The sequence below is a fragment of the Brachycentrus maculatus genome, unplaced genomic scaffold (genome assembly GCF_059751285.1).
Source record: "Brachycentrus maculatus isolate JH-2025_06_01 unplaced genomic scaffold, ASM5975128v1 h1tg000117l, whole genome shotgun sequence".
NCBI classification, from domain to species: Eukaryota; Metazoa; Arthropoda; class Insecta; order Trichoptera; family Brachycentridae; genus Brachycentrus; species Brachycentrus maculatus.
The window spans coordinates 1,932,355-1,959,075 of NW_028280870.1; the positions used below are offsets into that span (position 1 = coordinate 1,932,355).

The window sequence follows — 26,721 nt, forward strand, 5'->3', positions numbered from 1 at the left end:
AATTTTTATATTTTTTATAGCAGTTCATAATTTTGGTACTTTATTGGGCTTTCATTCGTTTAAAGGTGGATACTGACCGGAGCATTTCGTAGTAACGTAACACGTTACGATGCGAGCATTCAGGCAGTCAGTACACCGAGCCGAGCGCTCCATCCATAGTTTCGGATGCTCGCCGCGAGCGATCTTACGACGTTATGTTACGACAAAATCCTCCGGCAAGTCTCCACCTCAAGAAAAGTCTAATTTGCACTGGTAACATTTGACAGCAGGATTTTGTTATTAGTGCAAATAATTCATATAATCCTGTTTAGGATTGGACGAAAAAATATCTTTTAGCTATATGACAATATCAAAGACACGCGATAACTATGCTTAAAATTACGAAAATATGTGGCTAAATGATAGATCGAAGATGTGTGACAATACAGAGTTGCGTTTTTTTACTGTTTTATTTGTTATGATGAAAATAATACCAACTTTAATAGAAAATATTTAATTACCAGCAGCGTCGTCAAATTTCAGAATAATCGATTCGCTTGTGGTTTCGCATCGTGTCTCAATTGGTCCAACTCGCCACGGTGGCATACCGACGGTCAGTGAGCAACATAGGACGCATTGTTTCTGGAATAATTTCACGGGCTTATCGAGCCAAAGTTGCATTCCTTTAAGGAGTCCTTCGAGAATTTGAGGGTTGTCGGAAAGACCGCTGGAAGTAGGAGATGCAGAACGCCGCCGGTTGAACGGCCCGAGCCGAGCCCCGCGCAGTTTTGTGGTTCCCCTCGTATCGTGTTATAAAATGCAAATAGCGCTCTCACGGAGGTCCATTTTACTGCTTAAATACTCCAATAACAGTAAATTGCGGGTTGGCTATAAACGTATCGAGAAACTAGAGTGGTGACTGCGCGAAGTGCAATCTGCGAGGCCCGTCACTCCGCGCCTCCGCGGCCTGCGGTCTGGGATCAACTTGTAACTATTACACTCCAACTGTCGTTTCGCACTCCCGTTCCCAATCCCATAGTTTCGGTTACCGTCGACTTACAGGTTTATTCTATGAGAGCGATTATTGTCACTCATCTTCGATCTATTTTTGAGCCTTAAATTTTCGTAATTTTTAGCATAGTTATCGCGTGTGTTTGACATTTTCGGAGATTTAAACGATTTTTTTCGTAATTTTTGACATCTCAACATAGATGAATGTGGAAATCCAAGTATTTACAAAGCTTACGACCTTTCATAGCTGGTTAAGTGATCATTTCACACAGGTGTAACATTCATTAACATTTTTTTCATTTTCGACATTGCAATATACATGAATATGGAAGTCCTAGTATTTACAGGGCTCACGACCTGTCATATGCTGGTTAAGTGATAATGGTGACCCATTCTACCCATGATTAACAACCACACCCCTCAGTTTTTTGGAATAGAATGATCATAATCAATCTCATTACGTTCCATGATTGAGTTCACAACAGCCACTATGTAAAATAATAATCCGTATCTTGCATACAAATAAAAGGGTCTTTACTAAATAAAAGCTTTCTAAATCCAATCATAGATGGAATTTACGAATATTAACATGATTCGTAAATACGGGTGTAAATCAAATTTAATTCTGACTTGATACATACTAGCATAAAAAGTTTTATTTTTATTTTAAACACCCCGATAGTTCAAACTTATCAATTATTAGATTTAAGTTTCGTACTGATATTTCTTTGTGAAACTGTATTTTATATAATAAAACAACAACTTTTTAGTTTTTTTTGTCTGTCCCAAGTCTGATTGTGTAAGTAACGACGAAACCCAGCCACTGGTCAAATAAAATAAAAGTGGAAAAAACTATAAGTACTTATATGTAGTTGTTTTATTATATATTAAGACTTTTAATAAAAAAGAGAGAGGAGGTTTTTTTTTACTTATACCTTTAGTAGCCACTCAAAATCCGACATAGAAAAATAGTGGAACCCCGAAAGTTATTTAACAGCGCCGCGGCACGTGTTGAGCTAAAATGTCGTTTTAATCTAAATACATTCCATATGCCAAGGTGAATGTTCCGCTAGGCGCTAGGTGATCAAATAACATTTCACCGAGGGAAATTCTAAACGATTCCAGTATAGCAACATTTCAAATCATATATTGGGCGTTTCCTAGCGTGCCAAATAATTAGAAAGAAAGAATCTGACATACATTGACGAAGGTTTCTGGCAACGTTATAATTCCAGCCATAGGTGTCGTCTACGAAGTTTTCATCGATATTGTGTATGGCGTTTTCATTTGGAGCATGTGTTTGTCAATCATGGGTAGATGTTAATGTTATATACTGTACAAATCGACCATTTAAACCAGCCAACGAAAGGGCAAAAGCTCCGTAAATATCCAGTTTTTTTTTTTAAATTATTTTATTAGAAGGAAAAACAACAGTTACAATATATGATAAATCAGAATACAAAAAAAATCATGAGTACCAATTACAGTTCTTCACACCTATGCATAAGAAAAGTCTATATATAAGAAGAGACATGAAGAGACATTTATATTTACATTTAAATCTTGAATAAATAAAAAAAAAAAATATATATTTTTCTATTTCCATGAATGTTTTTTGCAGATACTTTGTGGCACATTTTATAAAAGTTAACAAAGTTTAAATTTTATTTAAAAAATTGTCTTTTTCTATATTGACCCATTCACTACAAAATATCGCTGCCTATTGCAAGAACTACATATTTTCTCATTTTCAATATTAAAATAATCCTTCTACTTTTTGCAATGTCTTACATGATTGACACATTTGCTGCTGTCAGAAATCTTTATTTTCAACGCGGGATGTACCATACCTACAACAAACGTGTGAAGGATACATGAGGTAGCAACAGAGGGTTTTTATTTGAGAAAATTATTACAATTACAGCGGCGATGTGATTTATTTTCCGTTGAATCAGAATGTGCCAACTTTTGGGTCACCTGGTTGAATTTAAGAAATAGACAAGGCTCAGATTATGGAGATGACCTTGTTTGAAGAAGCGTTTCACCCTTAAATTATCATTATGCGACTGGATTCCTCGACCCCCTTCGGCCGTTGTTTATTCTATCTCCGATATGAAAAATGAACTTCTTACGAAAACGACTTATTTATTTAGTAATATCAACCGGAATAAAACGGAACGCTTCCGTCCAATGCGGATGATTCACGCGGAAAGATTTTATTCTAGTGGATGTTGAACAACGTAAAAGCGGATTTGGGAAGGCACTTTTTTTACGCCGCTTCGCGCAGGGTAGGCAGAGACAAAACCCATTCGTATATCTCCTCATTATCTCACCCGCCGATTAATCCCTCGCCTGACCTGTCCACTTTCAAATAGGCTTTTTTTGCTACCACCGATTTCAGTACCCCATCTTTACTTTCCATGTCTAGAAAACGTACTCCCCAAATATACGAAATCATCCACATATTCGAAACATTCAACATTTACCGCAATTTCACTCTCAGGCAAGATAAAACATGATTTTGTCAACATTTAAACAAATCTCTTTGCTTGCATACACTATTCACCCTATAACTTTAAAGTATATATTTTATTTATTTATTAAACTTATTGTACAGGATAAATATACATTGACTTATTGCTTAGGGTGGTGACTGACCGGAGCATTTTGTCGTAACGTAACGTCGTAACATCGCTCGCGGCGAGCATCCGAAACTATGGATGGAGAGCTCGGCTCGCTGTACTGACTGCCTGAATTCTCGCATCGTAACGTCTTACGTTACAACGAAATGGCTCCTGTCAGTCACACCCAAAGGTACAATATTGTCCTACCAACAAAACGAGAGCCTTATAAGATACAAACTAAGATATTCGCTAAAGAGCCAAAGTATCAAACACCGAAAATGCAGACCATTTTTTAATTATTTATTTATTTCATCAATTGCATAATTACAAATTACATTAATTTGCCCTCATTGAGTTTTCCCGTGCCGAGGGCACATTTGACAAACAGCACACTTCAATCGAAGATTACGGTATAATGTACGATACAACAAAATTCTAATAAAATAATTGAATTTATACATGCGTATATCAGGACTCGCTGATTTCCATTTTTCCGATCATTACAATATGGTACAATTTCCCAAGTAAGCACTGCCGGACGCTGGCTTCCCGGCTCGCACTGTGGTCGCACCACACGCCGGACAGTACACAACAATATATTTTGGCAATGGTGGTCGTGGCGCGGGCGGGGACGGGCGGGGGCTGGGCGGGGAGGGGAGGGAAAGTGCGTGATCTGCTAGTAAATATCACGTGACAGAGTGTGGGAGGGAGACACAATCGTTACTCTGTCTATAGGTCAGGGGGCGTAACAGGCATGTTGTGGAAAACGTTTTTCACGAAAAATCCTAATTTTTTGTTGTTATTGTAATTTCATACTTTAATTAGAATTTAAAATAAATAAAACACAAAGCGAGAAATGCTGCCCCAAGAAATCTGAAGGATAAGCCTAGCATATAACAGTTGTTAGCTGTATTAGTATTTATTCAATGCCGTACCCTGGGGTTTGCAACTGAAGGGCAGGATCACCTTCATTTCTTATCTTATCAAGATTATAATGTATCGATCGAGTGCCCTATACACCATTTGGTGACAAATTGAGAGAAGAAATAATAAACTGCAAACACATCAACAGTTTTTGGCTGCGTAGTCGAGTTTTAAAACTTTTTACAAGTGTCTCACTTTATTAACAACATCTACCGTTCCTAGGCATCCCAGGGCTTACGACCTGGCATTTTATATACTTGTGTGACGTTCACCATTCTACACATTATCGAACATCCATATTGCGTTAATTATTGAAGCCTGTATATATGCAGTGGTCTCAAAACCTTCTATATGCGAGTACGATTTTTGATTTATGACGTTCTTGAAAGGAGTGAGCGACATGTAAAATCATAGAACTAAAATCATACACCTATGTAACTTCATTCCTAACTTAGTATCAATGAAATGTACAACTAATGTCTCTAGCGAGATAGCGATTGTTTTCGCCTAGAATTTTCATTCATGAATAACATGAAATTATAGAGACTTTAAACATAAATAGTAAATCCACTCTCGAGTAGGCACAGGTTATAAAATTAAAAGTTAAAGCCTGAGTAGGGTCATGATAAGCGGTGTTGCATACGCCGTAGCTAGATTTCAGAGTCACTTGGACGTTAGGTAATTTAAAAAAAACCTGAAAAAATATCCCGTGCGGAAGTATATTCCGGGGCTTGTTTTTGCTACATTATAATCGCCACCCAGTTAGGATACGGTTGTAGCTATGATAACCATACAATAACTTTGCGCTGAAGCCTGCTTGTCACGTAGCTAATGGAGCACTTCCGGTACAAATACGCATTTCCGTTGTGGTATTTACCAGCGAGAGTTCTCGTCCAGGAAAATCCAAAGCAAGAGTGTAACAAAATTAATACCAGTATTCAGAAATCCCGTTTATGTTTGACATTTTAAAGAAATGTCCATATAAAGAAAAGTTAAAGCCGATCCTCACCCCCTGTATCCTACCCTCATCCTGTTTAAACTATCATTTATCTGATGAATTACTGCCACTTGGTATCCCTAGTGCCTAAAATAAATTTAAACGCAGCCTAATTGGTTTTGTTGCGATTCCTGACTAATAGTAGATGAAAATAAATAGTTTACTAGCTGAAAATGTCAAATTACGTACATATACATCGGTTGGTCCATACCACATAAAGCATTGGACACATTAGATGTTTTATAATCACTTTTTATTTGGGATATTCACACGAAGGTCTCCGTTTACTTATTGAGACTTAGAAGATTCAAACATAGATGTCGCGTATAAATTTTATTCTGACAAAAAGTTATACATTGTCACTTGCGTCATACGTACTCGCAAAAGATTCCAAGTATATGTGTTTGATTAATAATTTAAGCCACTCGATGACAGGTCGTAAGCCCAGAATTCCATACTCCAATCTCGTTTCATTTGCTTATGGTACGAGTATACATCTAAATACAAAAGTGACGGCAGAACAAATATAGCCGCAGACGTAAATTCGGATACACACGTAACGTAAACACAATATATTTTACCATTTTATTTTGCTTTTTCAAGGACTGGCGCGTGTAAATGCAATTTAGCTAAGACCTACGCGGTAGGTAAAAGAAAATTGGGGAAAATCACAACTCCGGATAAGAAAATGGTAGAGACCAAGTTGTTATCTGACTGGTATGTGTGTGTACTCCGCTGCCCATAGCACTCGTTCTAGCAATACGTGTGTACATAGGAGTATAGTATGCGAGCAGATTGCTCTATTATTGAGAATAATTGTTATTGTCGACTTGTAGAACGGGCCAAGGCTAGGCTGATGGTAATAGCGCAACTTCTTGCAAACAATGTGATATACAATAAAATATTAATCTTTTCCCATTCAGCACAATGTATCAACACAACATCGTCATTATTAGCGATGTGAATCCAATGTAAATAATCGATTAATTCGATTAATCTATCCATTCGAAATATTATTCGATCGTTGATTTTTAAATTATCTTAAGAGACTCTTACGAATTAGCCGTATGGGTACAAGCATGCAACCCCGATTACCCTGGTTATTGGTGCTATTTTCTTTCTTACCCACCATTTCTCTTCTATTTTACTTTCAAAAGAAGTAATGATCCGTGAGCTCCTTCGCTCAATCTTAAAGTTTATTTAAAGATTTGGCGTTTAATTTGTAGAACTCTTATTTCAATTCATATACTAAACGTTAAAAACAAACAGTGTTTTTTAGAGTCTACTTATTTGTATTTTATTGTTAAAAACACATCAAAGTAAAATTTATGACAATTGTTTCATCTTGTTATAGCATTTTTAAACTAATGAGCATTTTCAAACATTAGTTACAAATTTTATTTTTATGTGTCTTTAACAATATAATATTTTTGTAGACTCTAAAAATCAGTGTTTGATTTCAACATTTAATATATAAATCTAAACTTTATTCGACATCTATATCAAAAGCCGCAATACTGATCACCTGCCTCCATATAATAAGATATAAAATTGACATCGCCTCGATTCAATGCAACCTTCTATACAGCATCTGACCGCCGGATAGGGGTCAGAGAAAGAAAGAACCCTTTCAAATTCAATAAAAGTCGTGAGATAATCTAAAAATTCAATAAAAGGCTTCCGATTATTGAACAATCGATTCTTAAAATCAGTCGATAGTCCCATTATTATTATCATGTGATCTTGGGGCATAACATGTGTGTTACCTTAGAGTATCCGTGCGTGTGTTCCGATCACATCATGTTGCGGATGTTGTCTCTATTACAGGAAAGAATAATTTAAAATAATTGATTACATTAAGTGTTTATAACGCGTTCTAATAATCGTAAACAAAACGTTGTTTTTCCTATGGGTGCGCGTTACATTACTAAAAACACAATGCGGGGGATTTAATGGCAGAGCATAAGCATTCAAATTACAAGAAAATGGCATTTCCGGTGTACCAGCAATGACTTCATAGTTTACTAAAACGTCTTTCACTGCTTGGATTATTTATCCAACTTCCCTTTATCATTTTATGGTCAACGGTTGCAATTTTTAGTATAGATAGCGAATGACATTCGTTTGAGAATGCCATAACTAGGCGAAACAATTGTCACAATATTAATTTTATGTGTTTTTTAACAATAAAATACTCAAAAAATCTGTATTTAATTTAACAATTAATACATAAATATAGGAACTTTGTTTAAAATGTAAAAAAAAACATTGTGCGAAGGTGGCGCAGCCAATATAGAACAAATCGGTGGCTATTGGAAAATGTCAATAAAAACAATTAGGATTGACGTCAAGAGAATCAAAATAATATTTTGATAACGGACGGAGGCGGGTCACCTTCAGCCGGCCGCCAGTCGCCGATGTGCATACATACATGTGTGTTATTGTCGTTGCAAGGCGGTGAACCCGCGACCCGCGACCCGCGACCCGCCGTCTGCCGGCAAATGCGGTGTCAATGGGGTCCATTGGGCCGTCAATTTACCCAATTACGAGATATCGATGAATTGATTCGATCGGCACCTCGTCGGCGACACGACGTGAATCGAGAATACCTACACCACACTGATATGATTTCTGGAAGGTACATATTTTAGAGTTCCCAGTCGGATCACCAGGACAACTGACACCTTAGCGCTTCCCACAAGTAGAACAAACTCTAAACAAAATTTATTTGTGAATGCAATCGTAATTGTTTATATTGACATTTCCAAATAGCCACCCGATTTGTTCTTTATTGGCTGCAGCACCTAAGTACAATGTTTTTTGTTTGTTTTTCCTATATTTCCAAATATACAAAGTTTATCGTTCATCTAAATTATTTAATAATGAATATGGGGATTTGAATATGTTCTCGTCGTCATTGTCATGCATTGTAACTCGACATTTATATCATGGCGTGTCTCTAGTTTCATACAATTTGACTTCAACTTTTATCTTTCCCTTTTCCCCTTTCCCGTCCCTCTTCCAGGTATTTTCACAAATTTGGAATTTTGTAACTGGAATAGTACAAGTACTTATTTTGTGTAACACATTTTTTACCTGAATGACTTGATGCAACTATTCTGTAAAATTCCCAAATAAAATAAAATTATAATAGGGGGCTAAAAAATTATCCTTGCTTGTTATGAACAAGAATTTTAAGCATATTCGGTTTATATATCTGAAAAATGATAGTGAATGTGTATAGTAAATAATAAATCATAGAAAATCAATGGGATTTATGTTAAAGGGAAAGAGACATCAGAAGATCCTGGACAAACCTTGAAGTAGTGGCCTTCCTTGCCGCTGGGAGCGATGACGTCCCAGTCTATAGTGTTCACGTAGCACATCATGTAATTCTTCTCTATCCTGACAGACCCTCGGGATATATCGGTCAGGGAGTATAGTCCAATTTCCTAAAAAAAGAAATCACATTAGTAATATCTACGTCAATAGACTCAAAGAGAAAAAAGAAACAAATAATATTTTGAACGTGTCCAAATTTTTGCAAGAACACAAATACTGGAATTATGTTTCAGGCGTATTTTAGTATGTAAATAAAACATACAGCTCAGAAGAATATTGCTGTATCATCAAATAAGAATCTCGCTAGATGTCGCTCTAAACTCGCGTGTGAATGGGCACATGGATATTGTACAATTACATTTTTCAAAACATTTCAAATGATATGGGTATTCAAAAGACACGACCAGAATTTGTTCACCCGTCGGACATCTTTTTAAAGTAAACAATTTTAAAAATTAGTAGGTTTTTTTGCGCAGATATATAATATATACTTATACGTACGCTTTATTGAGCGTTTAACAATTTACAAAATTTGAGTCTAAATTTCCACATACAGACGATGGAAAAATAAAGAATATGGTAACTCGACGATGGCTCAAAATTGCAAAACGAGTAACGTCATAAGGCTCTGTTGGTCGTAGCAGATTTGTACTGCCGATATTTAACTCAAACGTGGTTAAATTCCGACGGTTGGTAGAATATCCACCCCGATAAACCTCCAATATCAGAGTATTGTTACTTGTCGCCCATTAACTGAGGTATGTTGGTTATGAAAACATGATTACGTGTTAATTGGCGAGTATGGCTGTGTGTGGTGGCTGGTGGCCATGAGGTCTCGGCGAGGGGGAGGGGTAGAGGGGAGGGGGCGGGCAGAAATAGAGTGTAAACAGTAAACAACATTCGTGAGCAGATTGAACCTCTCTACAGCACTGCGCGGTTTTCCGATCCGCGGGTTCTGGATATCCTTTCGTTTGCTTGTGTATGAGTGCTACTATTTACAATACACATTCTACGTATCGGTGTATTGATCTTCTTTTTTTTCTTATATTAGATCTGAAGATCTGTTTTTTGAAAGAAAGTGACTCCTGTGATGCTGACGCCCGGCTATTTTTTCATCTCTTTTATAGTCTTCCGGGAAGGTGGTGACCCGGTGGTATTTCGTTAGCTGCAATGAATGGGATCCTTGATCCATCCATCCTGTTGACATGGCCTCTCCAAAATCTTCCGCTTTCCCTACTCCATCGTACCACATGTTCGATCACACAAGTCCGTCTGATATCCTCGTTTCGAATTCTGTCTCTGAGCGTCCTCCCTGTCATAGCTCTCAGAACTTTCATTTCGGATGTTCTGAGTCGGTTTTTGGTTTCGATTGTGTCGGCTCTTGTCTACACCGCATACGTCATCATTGATCTTATGCATGTCTTGTATATTCTGACTCTAAGGTTCGTGTAATTCAAAATTCTTTTATCCTTTCTGCGTTTAATAATTTAAACACAATCTATAATCTATAGCATTGCAAAATATTATTCGGTCGAACATTACTACAGTAAGCCCCCCTATAACGTTGAGATAGATATCGCGATATTGGATATCGCGTAACTTTAAATGGGGTTAGTGTTTAAATTACTCATTTCAATCTTATCCGCCGATAAAAATGTAAAAACTCAGTTTAAAAAATTCAACCCCACATCAAAATCCCTCCAATAACGCGGTACCTATCGTTATAGGGGGGTTTAATGTATTTCTAGTTCTTTTACCATTGCTTTCACATTTGTGTTTCTATTTTTACGTCGAATGATTCTCACCGATTTATTTTTTTGTTGTATTTTTTTATTATATCCTTTTGATTTGTTATAGATAAAATATGAATACTAATGCGAAAATACTCCTTTGCGACGCCCCTCAACTGGTGATACAAATACACCTATGAACATTGTCCAAGTATTTATTCATTAATGAAGGCAAAAAGTTCGTCCCGAAGCTGTGAAGATTTGCAATATTATGATAAATGGAATTTGATTGCGCAACTTGGCGATACAATTACGTAAACAACATTAATTAAAAACCCCGCCGATCAAGATGGTGCGCGGTCGCGGAACGTAACAATAACGGCGTGTTGAAAACATCAAAGGCAGCCAACACAATAGGGAATGTGGGACATTATTACAAATATTCAGCAAACAAAATAATTGTTTTTGAGAAAATTAATTAAATCGCAAAATAACATTTGCTCGCGTCTTTCAATTGCTCTGACACACCGTGTTCCATAGCGCACTCCCCATATCCTTTACTCGAAGACAAAGGTGATCGAGCGCCATTTTCGTAAAATACTACATCATAACGTACCCTTAAGGGATTTTTTTTGGGGTCAAGGGATTTTGCATCCCTTATGTCACTGCGACCATATTAGGTCTATTGTGACTCCCCTCTGTATTACAGCTCACCTTCTCGGAGTCCAGTAGAGGTCCTCCAAGGATGTGACTTCGTTTGTGGGCGAGTGCGAGTGAGTCATGAAGTGAGATTTTTGTCATGTGTTTCCTCAGTCAGCAGTGTCCTGTCAAGGTCCTGGTTAGGATCCTTATTTGTTTTTTGCACCCAAGGGATGCACTGTACACAAAGCGCTTGATGTCTTGATGCTTACGTCAGGACCGAATCAGTACCTGCATTCATACAGGACTTTGATTCCCCGGCTGAAGAGAGAGAAGAGACGTTCCCGTCTCCGCAAGTGTGTTGACGCGGGAGGAGAGTATTTTGAAGAATTTTATGCATTTGTACCTGTATGATTAATAAATATATTTTTACGCAGAAAATGAGCATTACATTTATAATGGACCCTGTATATGCATGTTTAATGTTTACTGCCCCGTATAAACGAGGCGATTCGAGCAAAAGCAGGGTGGATACAGTCCCAAATATGCGCCCGGTATAACTAGATCCTTTAATATTTCTTAAAATTCATATATTTTATTATTATTACAGTCCATTCGCATAATATGTTATTATAATACTTTCAGTTTGTTTTCATTATTTTTTTCTTATTTTCTATAAGCAACAGTAAAAACAAGTTTTTACAGCATCTCAAAATTCATATTTTTTGTTGTCTGTCGATTTATAATTATTATTAACGGTTATTTATTTGATTTATAATATAACGTGTATATTATCGTCTCTTGACAGTGTATTAGATTTGATATCTACGTATTTTATGTGAATGTGAATATAGTCGCCATTAATTATATCGATACACGACTGCCTAAAGTGCAGCATAACATTTTGTTAATCCTACCGACAAGAACTGTTCTTGGTTGTTGTAGCTTCGTTGGGTATTTTGAAAAAAAAACAATATGTAAAGTATAATATTTATATTTATATTGATATGAATATGATAATGATATATGTATTTATCATTATCATATTCATATCATAATCTACGTCTGTGTAAGCGCCCTTGAGTACATAATATTTTTTTTATAAAAATAGTTCTACATAATTATCTAAAATTTTCATTATATACGTGTGTGTAAATAAACATTCTTGCATCTCCTGACAAATTCATTTACGACTCGTGAGGTATTTTAGAGGACAGGTACCGATAAATGGCATTGATATATCTAACCCGACTGGATTTCACCAACTAAATGTCAATATATCAGTATATCTGTAATTACACAGAAATGATTGTTGATATCTGAAAAAAACACATTGGTCGACAGAGTGAGTGTTGTATCGAGTTGAAAAAACCCAAAATAAAAAGTGTCGATGGAGCGAGAAGAACACGATACCTATCTCGGATCGGTGGTACACCTAGGTATGACGTAACCGGTAACATTGACCTATTAAGCTGCTCATCACAGTTCCGTTGAACCGCCGTCTAATATGTTTACACGTTCCGAGTCCACATTCCGTAGTAATGGATCGTTTCAACCCATAAAATCAAATGACTGTATTTACAGTCGATAACCTTATTCTCGGTAGGAAGGATTCAGTGAGCTCATCGGCCGTCGGCTCACGGCCGGGCCGGCCCGCGGTCCACGCTGCGCGGCGGACTATCGCGGCTACAGCCACCTACCGCCGACAAAAAAGGCACCGATCCGAGCCGATACCGAGGTATGCTGTTATTAATCACCGTCTCATTTTATTATTACTGCCGACCCGACTTATTACTGTCACTCCTTGTACGGAGGCCGAGTGAAATGAAATCGCCGACCAGACGGGTCGACACATTCTGCGAGGCGCGACTCCTGCGCCGAAACGTAAACAAGCGGACCCTCAACCTTGGGACTCGGACCGGACACTGGCGCGCAGAGATGGCTAGGATCCGGTCCACCAGGGGGATCCGCATCAATGGATCGTGGTTCGCATACACCGAATCGATCGAACATAGTCGCTGGGATCATTGATCAACGACCTATGTCTACTCACGAGACGCTGCAGCGCCCGTTTCTATAAACGGAAGATGCCCTAGCCACGGATGATTGAAACATGTAGAGCTAGCCAGTCGGAGAAAACCTCAAATCAAATCAAAATCAAAATCCATAAAATATGTACTAACTTGATGTTTCATAAACCTTGTGTCGTATCAACGATAATCCATATGTCATATAATATCTAACAATAAAGACAAAACGTCAGTACTAACATTTTATCAAGGTGAGATTTTAAGTTTAAAAAAAGGTTTTTTTGTAATTTGAGGTCAATTTTCACAGATTGCCGAAGCTCTACAAGTCACAAAAAGAACACTAAATCCTCCCGGAAACAATCAATGTTTGCATCGCTGATGAGCATCAATGAGCATCAGTGACGATTTGATTGATCGTCTCTAATTGTGCACGTGCAGGGGTGGAAGAGAATAAAATAATAGTTACCTCCATATTCATCATCTCGTACAAGATAAAGGCGTAGTTGTTGAACAGCTTGTGTCCTCTGATGACGGCCAGGTTGGGGAAGAGCGTGGCGAGGGTTCGCAGCCCGTTGACCCTGTACATCATGAGGTAGCCGGTAATCTCGCGTAGCTCGGGGAAGCTGAGGTTGGAGCTCTGCAGGTTGGTCTCGTTGAAGCGGTCGAACAGCAGGATCTGCAGGAAGCCCTCGATCACCCGGCAGCCCGACAGCACTTGGAACATCTGCGGGCTGTTTCGGATGTCCATGCTCGTACATACTGGGAAAGGAAACAACCAATTAAAGCTTTACTAATTGGCTAGCAAATAAACATAATTCGAGTGAAATTTATCACCCGTTTTCTAACACTATGGCTGTTTCTATTTTGCTCTTACAAGGAAGATAGTGGCATCTACAAAAAGCAGTTTTTTTTCTTCGATAACATAAAATGGAAAAATTTACACTGAATCGAATCATATCAAAATTTCATTCATTGTTTATATGCAGATAATAATGCAGTATCTCCATTCTAACGTTAAAATTGTATAGGACTACTATGAACTAATCTTTAAAAATGTTATTTTTATATTTATACTATAATAGTAATTCATTTGATATGACGTACACATATTTGCAAATATAAAAATAAACCTGATATAGCGTACTCCATAACTCCTTTGAAATATCATTATCTCACAACTGGTTTGCAAATGCCGTACGGCAGTATTGTGTGTAAATAGTTTTTTTATGTCTTCACTCATTTGCGAGTAATTTTTTGTGTCGATATAATAAATAAGAAAAATGTTCAAATATCCTTGAAACGAAATTTACTCTTGTAATAACAAACTATCGAAATCCTGGAAGAAAGACTAAAGAAGGAAATGCTAAAGGTGACGATTTTGAATCACATATCGTGAAGATAAAACGTTTTTATTGGTAGCGCTGTACTGGATATTGTTTATTTGTATTGTGTGTTGTATTTTCATCAATTTCAAAGGTCACATTATCAAGTAATGTAAAGTACGGTTCCGTTTTAGAATTTGATTAATTATTGAGTCAATATATGTAGGAGAATTGGATATGCGGCGGCGGCGATTATAAACTCGTCAACTACGTATTGTTGATAAATTTTATGTACTTTATTTTCATCCGGTAAACAACACATACCCATTTAAAAATAATCGGTAACATTCACATTCTGATATAAGGATCGACGACTGGTTACAAAATGCCACTATTTATTGAACTGGCATTTATGGTACTTGATAGAATTCTGCAATCGACGCAGTTAGAATAATAAAATTAATTGAATTACGTGAAAATTATTTGCAAAAATATGAATTTTAAGCGCGAACCCGCAAAAAGAAGGATAAAATATGGCGATAGTAAACCACAGATGTAATATTTAGTGTAATAATAATTTTCGCACTAAAAGTTGTAGAGAGGTCGCTGTGGACTTCGCGCTAAAAGTTGTAGATTCGAGAGGCCGCAGTGGACTTCGTAGTAAAAGTTGTAGATTTGAGATGCCACGGTGGGCTTCGCACTAAAAGGTGTAGATTCGAGAGGGCGCAGTGGGCCTCACATTTGAAGGTGTAGATTTAAATTTTGTGTGGACTTTTCGTTACAAGGTCACGTTTAAACAGGATTTGCGAATACGCTCATTAAAGAGCGACAACAACACGTGGACACCGGACACCGGACGCGGTACCTGCCTACGCGCCTACATACCACATACCTGCACGGCACACATCATGTTTATTATCGCGCCTCATAATAATAGTAAATAATACGAAATTCCGCGTCTATTTTTGGACATGTGTCGACATCGGATGTAAAAATAGCATCCACGTCAACGGACAAGATGTGAGCAAAAATAAACGCAAAACGGCGCATGAAAATTGATTTTCTCAACAAGTTATTAATTGACTTTCTACATCGATTTGCAGTACTTGACAAGATGTGTAATGGGCAAAATATCACAGCATCCGAGTCGTGCTTGAATAAAATGTTATTGGTATTGCCCGCGCTAAACAAACTTTTCTTTATACGAACAACATATTTATATCGTCAATTAGAGAGATTAAACAACCTAATTAATTATGTTGTATAATACGTACGTGTGTACGTGAAGTGTCACTGCAATAAAGATGCATTTCCAAAATATGCACAATTATTTGTACAGATCCTATTCAAATTATGAGTTTGAATTATTCATAACAATCGCAAGAAAATGTTCGACAAACTCTCCTCCAAACTAAGTTACAGTCGTTCTTACCTTAAATAAAACTAAACCTTCATTATATTTTATGCTTCATAATTTACAGTTTGAATATTCAATTCATTATCAATTCCTATTCTTTATACTTTGTAATTAAAATTAAATGAGGTTGTCATACTTCGAGTAAATGGGCTATAAAAAAGTATATTGTCGAGAATGAGGCGATAGGCGATACAGCCATTAGCCAGATTAACGAGGTGTTTAGCATCCCGCGGATTCGGAGTATGTCGATGCACCGGTGCACCCGTGCACCCGTGCACCGTGTGAATGGGTCGAGGGCGCTTGAATTTTTGTCAAAAACAAAATAGGGTGACGAGTATAGTACAAAGAATAAGGGTATGGTAAGCTTGCATTATTCGCAAATCCATTTAGACACCCAAAAAATCTTTAGTTTTTTCGTCATCACGTGGCCGCCGGGAGTCCGTTTTAGTATTTAAATGACATGTCTATATATATTCGTATTATACCGAAAAGGCCCGAAACCTTAAGGTTCAGAGATGGAGATACATGATAAGATACATTTGGACCATGTTGTAATTCATTTATTTCTTCGAACACATAATTACAAATTACAATAATGTGCCCTCCTCCCCGAGTTTTTCTCCTCCGTGAGTTTTCCCGTGCCGCGGGCACATTTATAAAATTAACGTTTTATATCAAAATGTTAATGTTAACCGCTTGTATAGTATGCAAGTAAGCGCGTTCGGCTACCGTGTTGGGGGTTTCAGATTCGATTCCCAGGGGAGTCAAAATAAATCAAATGATTTTTCGCGCTACTGATTCTTAATAAACTTTTTAAGCTGTATTTTCGACCAGAACGTGGATTTTTACTAAAACAACAATATGCAATGGGGCCAGAAAAGGGCAACATGAAATACCAATGAAACATCTCATCTGTCGCTCATTTACCTCATTTTTAATACAAAACATTGTTTTTAAAATGCATGTTGTGTTGTCATAGTTTATGGCGAGTAATTTTTTGATAGCAGGCAGCAGATAGACAGATCATAGTGCGTCGGTGAGTAGTGACGGAATGAGCGAGTCAACCCAGTGACAGCAGAATGCAGGAATGCGCAATGGCCGGACACAGAAAGTAACAATTGATCGCGCACCAGCTTATAAATACGGCCGTTCTAGGAACGCCGCATACCGCATACCGCCATACCGCATGCAAATAGGATCCCATCATTCGGATGATGACGCGCGTCGTGAGTGCGGATACTGCGGATACTGCGGATCACGGAGGCGTTATGGTATTACCTCAACGCCAAATTAAAACCAACGGCGCTATCCCCCTATCGACTCTCACACTCGAGCGTGATTTTAATTAAAGATAACAACTACGGGATGCGAGGCGAGCGGATATAGAGAAATTAATGACATCAGACGAGGAGCCCTAAACTTAACAAACCGTAGTAATGCGATTAATATTCATAAACAAATTTTAATTGAATAGAAATCGCTTAGGGACGACGAGCTCGTGTGTGAAGCGCTGGCGAGACCGCCGGTTCCCAACCTTGTTTCGGTGATGGTTGATCAGCGCCCCTGCGGACTCTGATCGGACGTCACTGGCTTCGAGACTCGAGAACATACATAATATCGATAGGTACGAGATAAACAATCGGAAATGTAAAACGTCAAATGTTCAGTGAAGAAAAATTGGTGCATTTTGACATCTCCATATAGATGAAGAAGAATATGGAAATCTCGGGATTCGTAGGGCTGTCATAAGTTGGTTAAGTGATCACTTTACACGCATGTAGCATTCATCGTTTTAACCACGATCGACAACAATGATTTCGCATTGTGAACAAAGATTTGGACACACCCCAAAATGTAAATAAAAAAAGTGATTTTTAAGAACATTGATTTCGCCGCCAACTTTCAAGACTAAATTTTCGTTGTTGATATGATTTTCTTTAAATTTATGGATATAAACGTTTTTCGATAGTATCTCTAAATTATTTAAAAAAAAAGAAATATCGTGTTTTTTATACTAAATGTTCCAGTTTCGTTGATAGTCGCAGACTCCTCCATAAATAATAAGGGTAAAAAATATGTATATACTCGTACCTACTGATTTTAAGTTTAAAATTTAAACAAGGTGGTTTTTGTATTTAGCCAGTTGTGCACGACATCGTGTGCTAGAAGTGTGAAAGCACTCGGAGGCGGCAAAACACAATCACATGCTCGCCGTGCCGCCCTTGCGCTCCCGCCCAGGAGGCACGAGCCGCGGGACGAGGGTACTGGGCGGCAGGCGGCAGCCGGAGCAGCCCTTGTAAGGAATATTATGTTCCCTCGCCATAAACGGCATTACTCTTTTGTGTTTCCGTCGCCCCATCGACACCTCACAAGTGGATGGGCGCGTGATTTAGGCTTAATTGTGCAAGATCAGGAGAGAAGTGGCGATGCTGCGATTTAAGTACAGATAGACAAGGCAAATTAAACATATACAGTATTAGGTCAAACCTCAGAATAAAATTAACAGTTTTGATCTTTTTTTTTTAAAACTTAAATGTTAATTCTATGTTATATACATAAAAAGGCAGGGATGATTTTATATAATTTTTCTGATAAGATTTGTCTAGCCTCCGTGATATCGCTTATTGCGTTCAAATAGGCAAAACTTACCACCTTTACAAATATAATTTATTTTAAGAACAATATCAAATTCATTACAAAGTTCCGAGAACTCGTAACGAGTGTGCATCGGGAATTCGTTATCGAAGGCATATTTTTACATGGAGTTGACACGCGAGCTTCGTGAAGAGATGAATGGATAAACGTTAAAAAAACTCTAAGAGCGTGAATAATGATTATAGTAGCCGTAGTTTAAAAAAATACATTTTGGAATAGCAAATATTTTTTGCCTAGGTTAGGATGTATAAGGCTTATATTAAGTAAAATTATTTTCATTATAGAATTAAAATAATTTTATAGTTGTCAATTATAGCTGATAAAAACCTAAGCTAAACTGGCAGTACACAACGGAGTCCTGGTTCCAACTATAATGTATGGAAGTGAAACATGGAGTTGGCAAAAGAAGGATGAAAGTAGACTGAATGCAGTCGAAATGCGATCTCTCAGAAAAATGTGCGACAAAACGATGTATGATAGATGTTCGAATAGTGAAATAAGAATGGAATTCAAGGCTGAGATAAGCATTATCGATAAAATTAAGAAAGGTGTGTTGAGATGGTATGGACATGTAGAACGAATGAGTGAGGAAAGAACGGTAAAACAAATTTATGAGGCGAATGTAATTGGGAAAAGAAGCAGAGGAAGACCGAGAAAAACATGGCACGATCGATTCATTCAAATTGGACGTTTAACAAACCAAATTGGACGCCTTACAAATCAAATTGGACGTTTTACAAACCAAATTGGAAATTATATTTTATTTTATAAAAAGTTGGTAGCCTATGATAGGTCATAAGCCCTGCAATACCCAGACTTCCATATTCTTCTTCATCTATGTTGAGATGTCAACAAGTTTGTCTGAAGTTATTTCGGATCCAATAAGTTATTGTTGTTTTAGATTGTATTTGTAGGAAGGGTATAATGATATCTGGCGAGTACGCGAATACGTAATACATTTTTATAGTTCGATGATTCCATACAAAGTTTGTTGCCCTTTAAAACAAGAGGTTGGTCATGAATTGGCTTCGGAGTTTGTACGGTCCGCTGTTCGCATTCTGCGAGCGGTGAAGTCATACACGGACGGGATGACGGATTAGCGAATATCGGCAGATGAAAAGAGAACTACGCCAGCATGAATTAACATATCGCCATAAAAACATTACAAGCAAACACATCAAAATTGATTCCATCAAAATATTTATTAGAAAAATAATTAGTTACGTATTTCTTATGTGTTATTTGCGAAGCGAATGTGGTTGGAAATAGAAGCGGAGAAAGACCGAGGTAAACTTGGCATGATCAAGTTTTTCAAATGCTTAAAAGTGGTCAGGTCAGGAGTTGAAATAATCGGCGGGTATGTATGAGGAGATGCACGAATGTGGAAGAGGCGGATATTGTTTTCAAAGACAGATAAGTGTGGCGCTCTATTCTCTAGTTAGTTAGTTTTAAAATTTCTAAATAGAAATGGCAAACAAAAAATCATGAGAACATAAATATCAATGGTACTAACTATGGTGAAAAACCAAAAAAGAGCGCTGCATAGTCAGCTAATACTAGCCATCATTTTTTATGTCTTCCCTGAAAAATGTAACTTTTAATGTGCTGCGTAAATTTACCATTTTCAAAGAGTAAAACGATGATTTTTTTTATTGAAATAATTTTTAAAAAAAGTAAATAAATAGTAATTCAACAAAAGCCAAAGTCAAATTTACATTTCCAGAATGACTGAAAGTCCAGCATTATTGCTATTATAGAGTTTTTGAAATGTCTACTTATTATGGTTGCAAATTTCGTTAAACGCAACGAATTTAGTTGCGTTTGTTTAGTTTTTTGGCATTGGGTACTGACTGAGCAAAAGCAATTTACGAATGAAAATAATGATTTGAAATGGAAGAGGGTAGGAGAAAGAGGATTAGGACCTGCAATTCTATTTCTGTATTGATTTTATGCTTTCAACAGGTTTAGTCAATTCGAGAATCACTCATGTTTTAATTTAATTCAAATTGTAGCAAATGTGTTTTTAATAAAATAAAATAAAAATCCTCCAGGGTACGTACGGTTCTCGGCAGTGAATAACGCTGACGTACACGTAGTTAAGTAGAATACTCGAGGAGCGGGTCCAGGAACCGTGTAAACAATTTTAAAATATCGCTCATATTTACATTTTCCATAAGGAACGTAAATTCGCCAACCATTTCTGTACCTTCTAAATTCTATATCAAAATTCTGTACATTATGCAAAAAATAATGGCCAAACATTTACATAGTACCGTGGGGGAAATATGGCATCCCTCTAAAGGTGGGGTGATACTCTACGCGGTGGGCAATATGAAGAGGGTCTTATAAAAATACGTCCAGTATTTAGTGCTATAGATGTTCTCGTGTGGCGCATAGACATCACTTAAGGCCCAGCATTCGTTAAGTCGCAACTTAATTTCCTCTAAATCCAAGTAACATTTACATAATTCATTTTTCCCTTAAACACCGTTTTTGCAATTAAAAAAATAAGTTTTTCTTCGAAATAATTACGAGTATATAGTTTTGAAAAGAGTAGAGTTTAAAAATATATAAAAATATTTTTTCTATTGCATATAGATTCTTTTTTTGTCCGCCTCCGTAGTGTAATGGTCAGCACGCGCGGCTACCGTTCTGGAGGTCCCGGGTTCGATTCCCAAGGGGGTTAAAATAAATATAAGTGACTTTTTCACTGTGATATTTATTCAATATTACCATGGACTGGTACCTGAAGCGGAGGGCTGATCACCTTTCCTTCATGTGTAAACGATCAAGATAACACTGCGTTTATATGACACAGTGCCCTATGCACCATTGGGGTGCGGATAAGGGTTCAAAAAAATATATATATAGATTCTAAAAAACAAACAAAAAATCCAGTATACATTATTTTTAAAAATCGGGCGTGAAACGACGTATGACGTCTTCGATGGTCGTCCGGTGATTGAATTCTGTGTTTGGGTTGTTATCCCCTTAAGGCGGGATAATCAATAGCCCGCAACTTGATTTTCTTTAAGCCCAGGTAACATTTATCGAAATTGCATTTATTGCTTAAAACACCGTTTTCTAGATCTAGAAAGGGTAAAAGGGAAGGGAGGGGATGTCCATTCATCGATGATCGACCATCTCGAGTCTCGGGCGATGTGACGCGCCACGTTCCCGAGTTATATCGTATCGTCTCACCACACGTGCACACGTACATGCGAGTACATCGGCGCGTTGCGCGTACTGCGTAACTACACGCGCATTCGCGGTACACTGGGTACATACGACTTCCGTACAAAATCAAATTGCTATATTTTTATATTTTAATTTTCGGCGAACGTTCTGCCTTCGTACGTGGCGCGTATTTCAAGCGGCGGATATTTTAATATGTAAGCGCAAGTAAAGTACTTTAGTGTAATATAAATTTTTACTTATCAGTACAGTAAAACCTCGATATAACGGACTAACTGGGGGACCCCTCCCCCGTCCGCTAAAGCCGAAATTCCGTTATTATATATTATTTTTAATAAATAAAAAAAAAAAATATGAACAGTATAATACGGTTTAAATAAACAGTACAAAATAATAACAAAATCCTGTTTATTGTCTTCGGACACTCGTTGTGAAGTGCTGTTTGATATATTATGTTTGCTTTCGGTAATCCTGCTTTGAAAAAAAGAACCAAGTGTTGTTTGCACTTTTAAAGTTTTGATATTTTATTTGTGATTAGCATGGCCGCTAAAAATTGTTTACATGCACGTAGATTTACGCAACACAAATTTATGATTCTTATTTTTAACTATCCAGTATGTAACTTAATTTATTTGAACATTCGACAGGGTGTCGCGTGATATGTTCAAAATGGCGCTTTAATCCTTTTCGCTTTTCAGCATCGATGTATGTTAAGGATCCTAGCGATTAATTTATCAACGTTTGTATAATTACGTCGATTTGAATAGATCAATGTAAATTGATCACAAAGTATGCCAAGGTTCCCGAGTGTAGTCCTCATTATCTAGTTTCACATTATTTGCCGTGTATTATTTTCACACAGTAACCCAAAATACTGGAACAATATTATTTCCTTAGGCCACTTGTGCAAACATCCATTCCACACGTACTACAGTCGACGGGCGAGATTCAAAGTATCTTATCCGCCAATTTGAGGCCTAACCTGAACAAAGTCCGATAGTACTTTATTGTAGTTTATTTTTTAAAGCTATGAAGATACAGAAATACCATGTTATTATCAAATAAAATATATATTTTTTTAAACTTACCGGTAAAACAACCGTTATGCCCATCATCTTAAAATGACATTACAATATTTACTAAAATTGCCAAAAATCGGTTGGAAACCTTCCTTTACAATACGCGTAGGTTTGTTCGTAAATTACCGGATCTTAATGATAATTTCAGATTAGGTGTTGTTAGATGTTGAGGTTCACTCAAGATCCGGATACGCTGATTAAGTATCCGGATCTTGAGTGAACCTCGTTTACGAAAGCCGATCCGTTTAGACAGTAATATATTTGTTTATAATTTATATAGCGCCATTTACGCCAGATTCATGTGCTGACTCAATATTGCTGAGCCGTTGATCGCATCTGATAAAGGGTCGTTTTCTGATTTAGTCATTGGCTCGCTGACTTACTGATTCTTTTGCTCACATGCTCATTGATTCATCGGATTACTTACATTTTTTGTTTGTTCAATTGATCGGGTCTTAATGACCAGATCTTATCCACCTCTACTCCACAATGATTTCAACAAACCCGCTTTGCTTTTACAATAATTGTTATTCATAAGAAGTCTTCCAGCGCTAGCCTCATTGTGTATACGCTGAACCAGAGGGGTGACAAAATACATCCATTGACGTACGTGCTTGCTTTGGAATAACGTTTTGGGCACAAAACAACAAAAACATGTGTTTTTTGTGGAGAAACCTGGATTTGAAAACAAATGTTTAGGTACACTCAAAATGTTGCGAAAAAACATACGTTTCACCATTGAAGGAGCCACGGCTTCCTGAAAAAACCGACAAGATAAAAATATTAAGGCCAAACAGTAGTTATTTATTGTCAAAAAAACGCCGCAAACACAACACGCAAAATTGCGATAAAAATGATTCACCGGAAATGATTTAATGCCGTTTTACAAGACGAGTGTTAATACACAATAACAGGATGGTGATAAAAAGAGGATAATAACTTCGTCAACAATATGGGCCGGCTGATCGTTTGTATCCGAGAAGGCTTCTGCTTTAGGGGGTATGAGTACGGACATCAATTCAGATAACGTCGTGTTGTGTGTGACGCGTCTGCAATATGGGAACGTAATATTTCATTTTATTACTGTTAACTGATAAATTGATGAAAACACCTTTACGGAACTACTGGAATTGGCGATATTCGTAGTGTGAAGCGATTTGTGGGCATGTGGGAGGCGTCGGATTATAGGATCACGCTATCATCTGGCACTCGGCTGCCGGTCCTCGGAACTTGTAAACATCGCACCGCGCACAGACCACCGGATGTCTAAATGGAACCGTGTCACGTCTCGCTTAATTACTATTCTGAATTACTTCTGGAAGATAATACTGTTGACAGACGAACGACAGATTGAACGGGTAGGTATTCGCGGTATATATTAAACCCCACCTGTTTTGCCGAGCCTCTTAGTAAGGACGGGGTACGCGAAATTAGCGTCAATCTCGATTGACAGTTTATTTCGGTTCACCTCACGCGGATTGTTTATGGCGTTTGGGCCCGAAGATCAGAGAATGGACACACCCTAGAGTACGTGGGGTCCGGCACGTAGCCTTTGAAACCGAGAAATGCGTTTGTTAAAGATACCCAGAGACAACAAATTACCGAAACGATGTTAGGAACGGAAAGATTGATATGTGCGTCGCCAGTAATTCTCGACAATAGTGACAAACTTCGGGGCCACGCGCGTTCCGAGAACGCATTCCTCGCCGATTTGGGCTCAATGCTCAATTGAAGAAGCGAGAATCCGCGTCATCGTGAACAGAGCCAAGTCCCCCCTCCTCGGCGTGGGAGACCGGAGGACACGTGTAACGTGAATGCGATGCCTTATTAATCGCTTTGTTTATGGAATCGCGGAGCGTTCAAAACAAGTGTGCGTGCCGCGAACGGTTATAGACTAGACGTGGGTCGTTCTTGAACTACCGGATCTTGATGATCCGTTCATTTATGTACATCGATTGAGTGACCGGATCCCGATTTCGTATGAAACTCACTCACCAACGCTGACCCTTTCGCTGGTTTACTGAATCAGTGATAAATTCGCGGCTCAAGTTTCACAATCTAAAAAAAAAATGAAAACCTCCACCGAATTTTCAGAGCGTAGGTATAAAAAAATGTCTCCAGAAAAATCTTGCAAGATTTCATGATAGCCAATGAAAAATCCATGAACGGGTCGCATAAATGTTACAGATCCACTGATGGGGATCTTTCGAATGATCGGATCTTACCCACCTCTATTATAGACATGTCGTTATTGTGCTTTTCTCGAAGCGCGTGGCGCGCGGGGAAGGGGCGACACTTGTTGACAAGATGGCCCATCCATTGTGCTCGAGAGATTAGCATCGGACGGAGCGATTCGGGACTCGTCGCTCGCCACTCGCCGCTAGCTACTCGCCGCTCGCCGCTCGCCACTCGCCACGCCGCTGTCGTGGAATGCTCCAACGGACTGTACGTACCGTGAGAACAAGATGAGGAAAACGCGGACGACAGTGACTGGTCGCTGGGATTATCTTGTTTTATGAAGAAATTGATTATTATTAACACGTACACCTGTTTATATTTTCCTTATTGTACTAAAATTCAAGTATTGTACTAAAAAAAAGATTGGCACGTCCGTGTGGTATAATCCATAATAATATCGAATAACGGATAAAGGATTAGAGGGACATTGACGAAGGAGGAAGTTAAATCGTGACTCTAAAAATGTAAAATTATGTAAAAGGCTATACAAAAAGATAACGAGATAGATAAATACCCGAATAATTTGAGCCAAATAGAATCGGAGCGACCGAGGTACACCATTAACCATATTACAAGCTGCGCAAACCAATATTCAGGATTTCGTGCGTTTATATAACCGGAATATTTTTACCAAATTGGTAACATAAAAAAAAGAGCCGGAATCGCCGCATAAGATAAGGATCTTTATAACCTGCTAATAATACACCGAAACTCGGGGAGCCGAAAAAGAAAACGCGTATTTACTCGGAAATATATTGAAAATGGGTCGTGGAAGGGTGATTTCGTGCGATGGGGGTGAGGGGAATTATATATCCAATCTGCGTAAAGCAGATTTGGCGCGAATTCGACAGGGAAACGACTTCCAAGCGATAGAGTGACCACGAGTGAACGTCAAAAGGTCTCACAATATTGGGATCGCGGGTCCCGTGCGTGTGTACTTGGTTTCTTGCCCTCGCGAGCCCATTCCACGCGGGTAGTGAGTAGTGGGCAGTGGGTAGCGGGTAGGGGTAGCAGCCTTCTGACACTGCACTGCGCGGCTCCCCCGTTTGCCTTACTTCAGCGGTTCGGAGTTTGTAGCCCTGTGGCGCGAATCAACAAGCCGCCGATTTTCCAAATCGAGAGGCCGTAAAAGCAAATTAATTTTGTTATTTTTCAGGAACGATATTTTTACGCGGAGACTCGTTCATGGAAAAAATCAAGGCAAATGTAATGAACATATATTTTATGCTTAAAATAACAAGTTTTCTGACTAATCAAGGATTCAATATGTGATTATTTACAACCCCTTTCCGCACCAATGGTGCATAGGGTACTGCATCGGTGTTATCTTGATCGTTAAATACGTGAAGGGAAGGTGATCAACCCTGCAACCAATTCAGGGTAATATTGAACAAATATAGAGTAAAAAATCATTTATATTTATTTTGACCCTACCGGGAATCGAACCCGGGACCTCTAGAACATTTTTAGCGTAGGTGTTAAAACGTGTTCAAACGACACAAGATTACCGGGAAAATAGGACGTAATTACACCAAAATA

General features: G+C 38.0%; 1 protein-coding gene across 3 annotated transcripts in view; it reads right to left on the reverse strand.

Annotated features, from left to right (window-relative positions):
- InR (Insulin-like receptor) overlaps nt 1–26,721 on the reverse strand; it is a 152,488-nt gene that overhangs the window by 23,163 nt on the left and 102,604 nt on the right. For 2 of the 3 annotated variants that reach the window (XM_088259517.1, XM_088259516.1), the window contains exons 3-4: nt 13,743–14,035; nt 8,853–8,987 (exon numbers count right to left, since the gene is read on the reverse strand). In XM_088259517.1, coding sequence (XP_088115643.1) covers nt 8,853–8,987; nt 13,743–14,035 — 428 coding nt within the window. Of the gene's footprint in view, nt 1–8,852; nt 8,988–13,742; nt 14,036–24,546; nt 24,841–26,721 lie in introns of those variants that run through there. The other variant, XM_088259518.1, reaches the window with a different exon arrangement.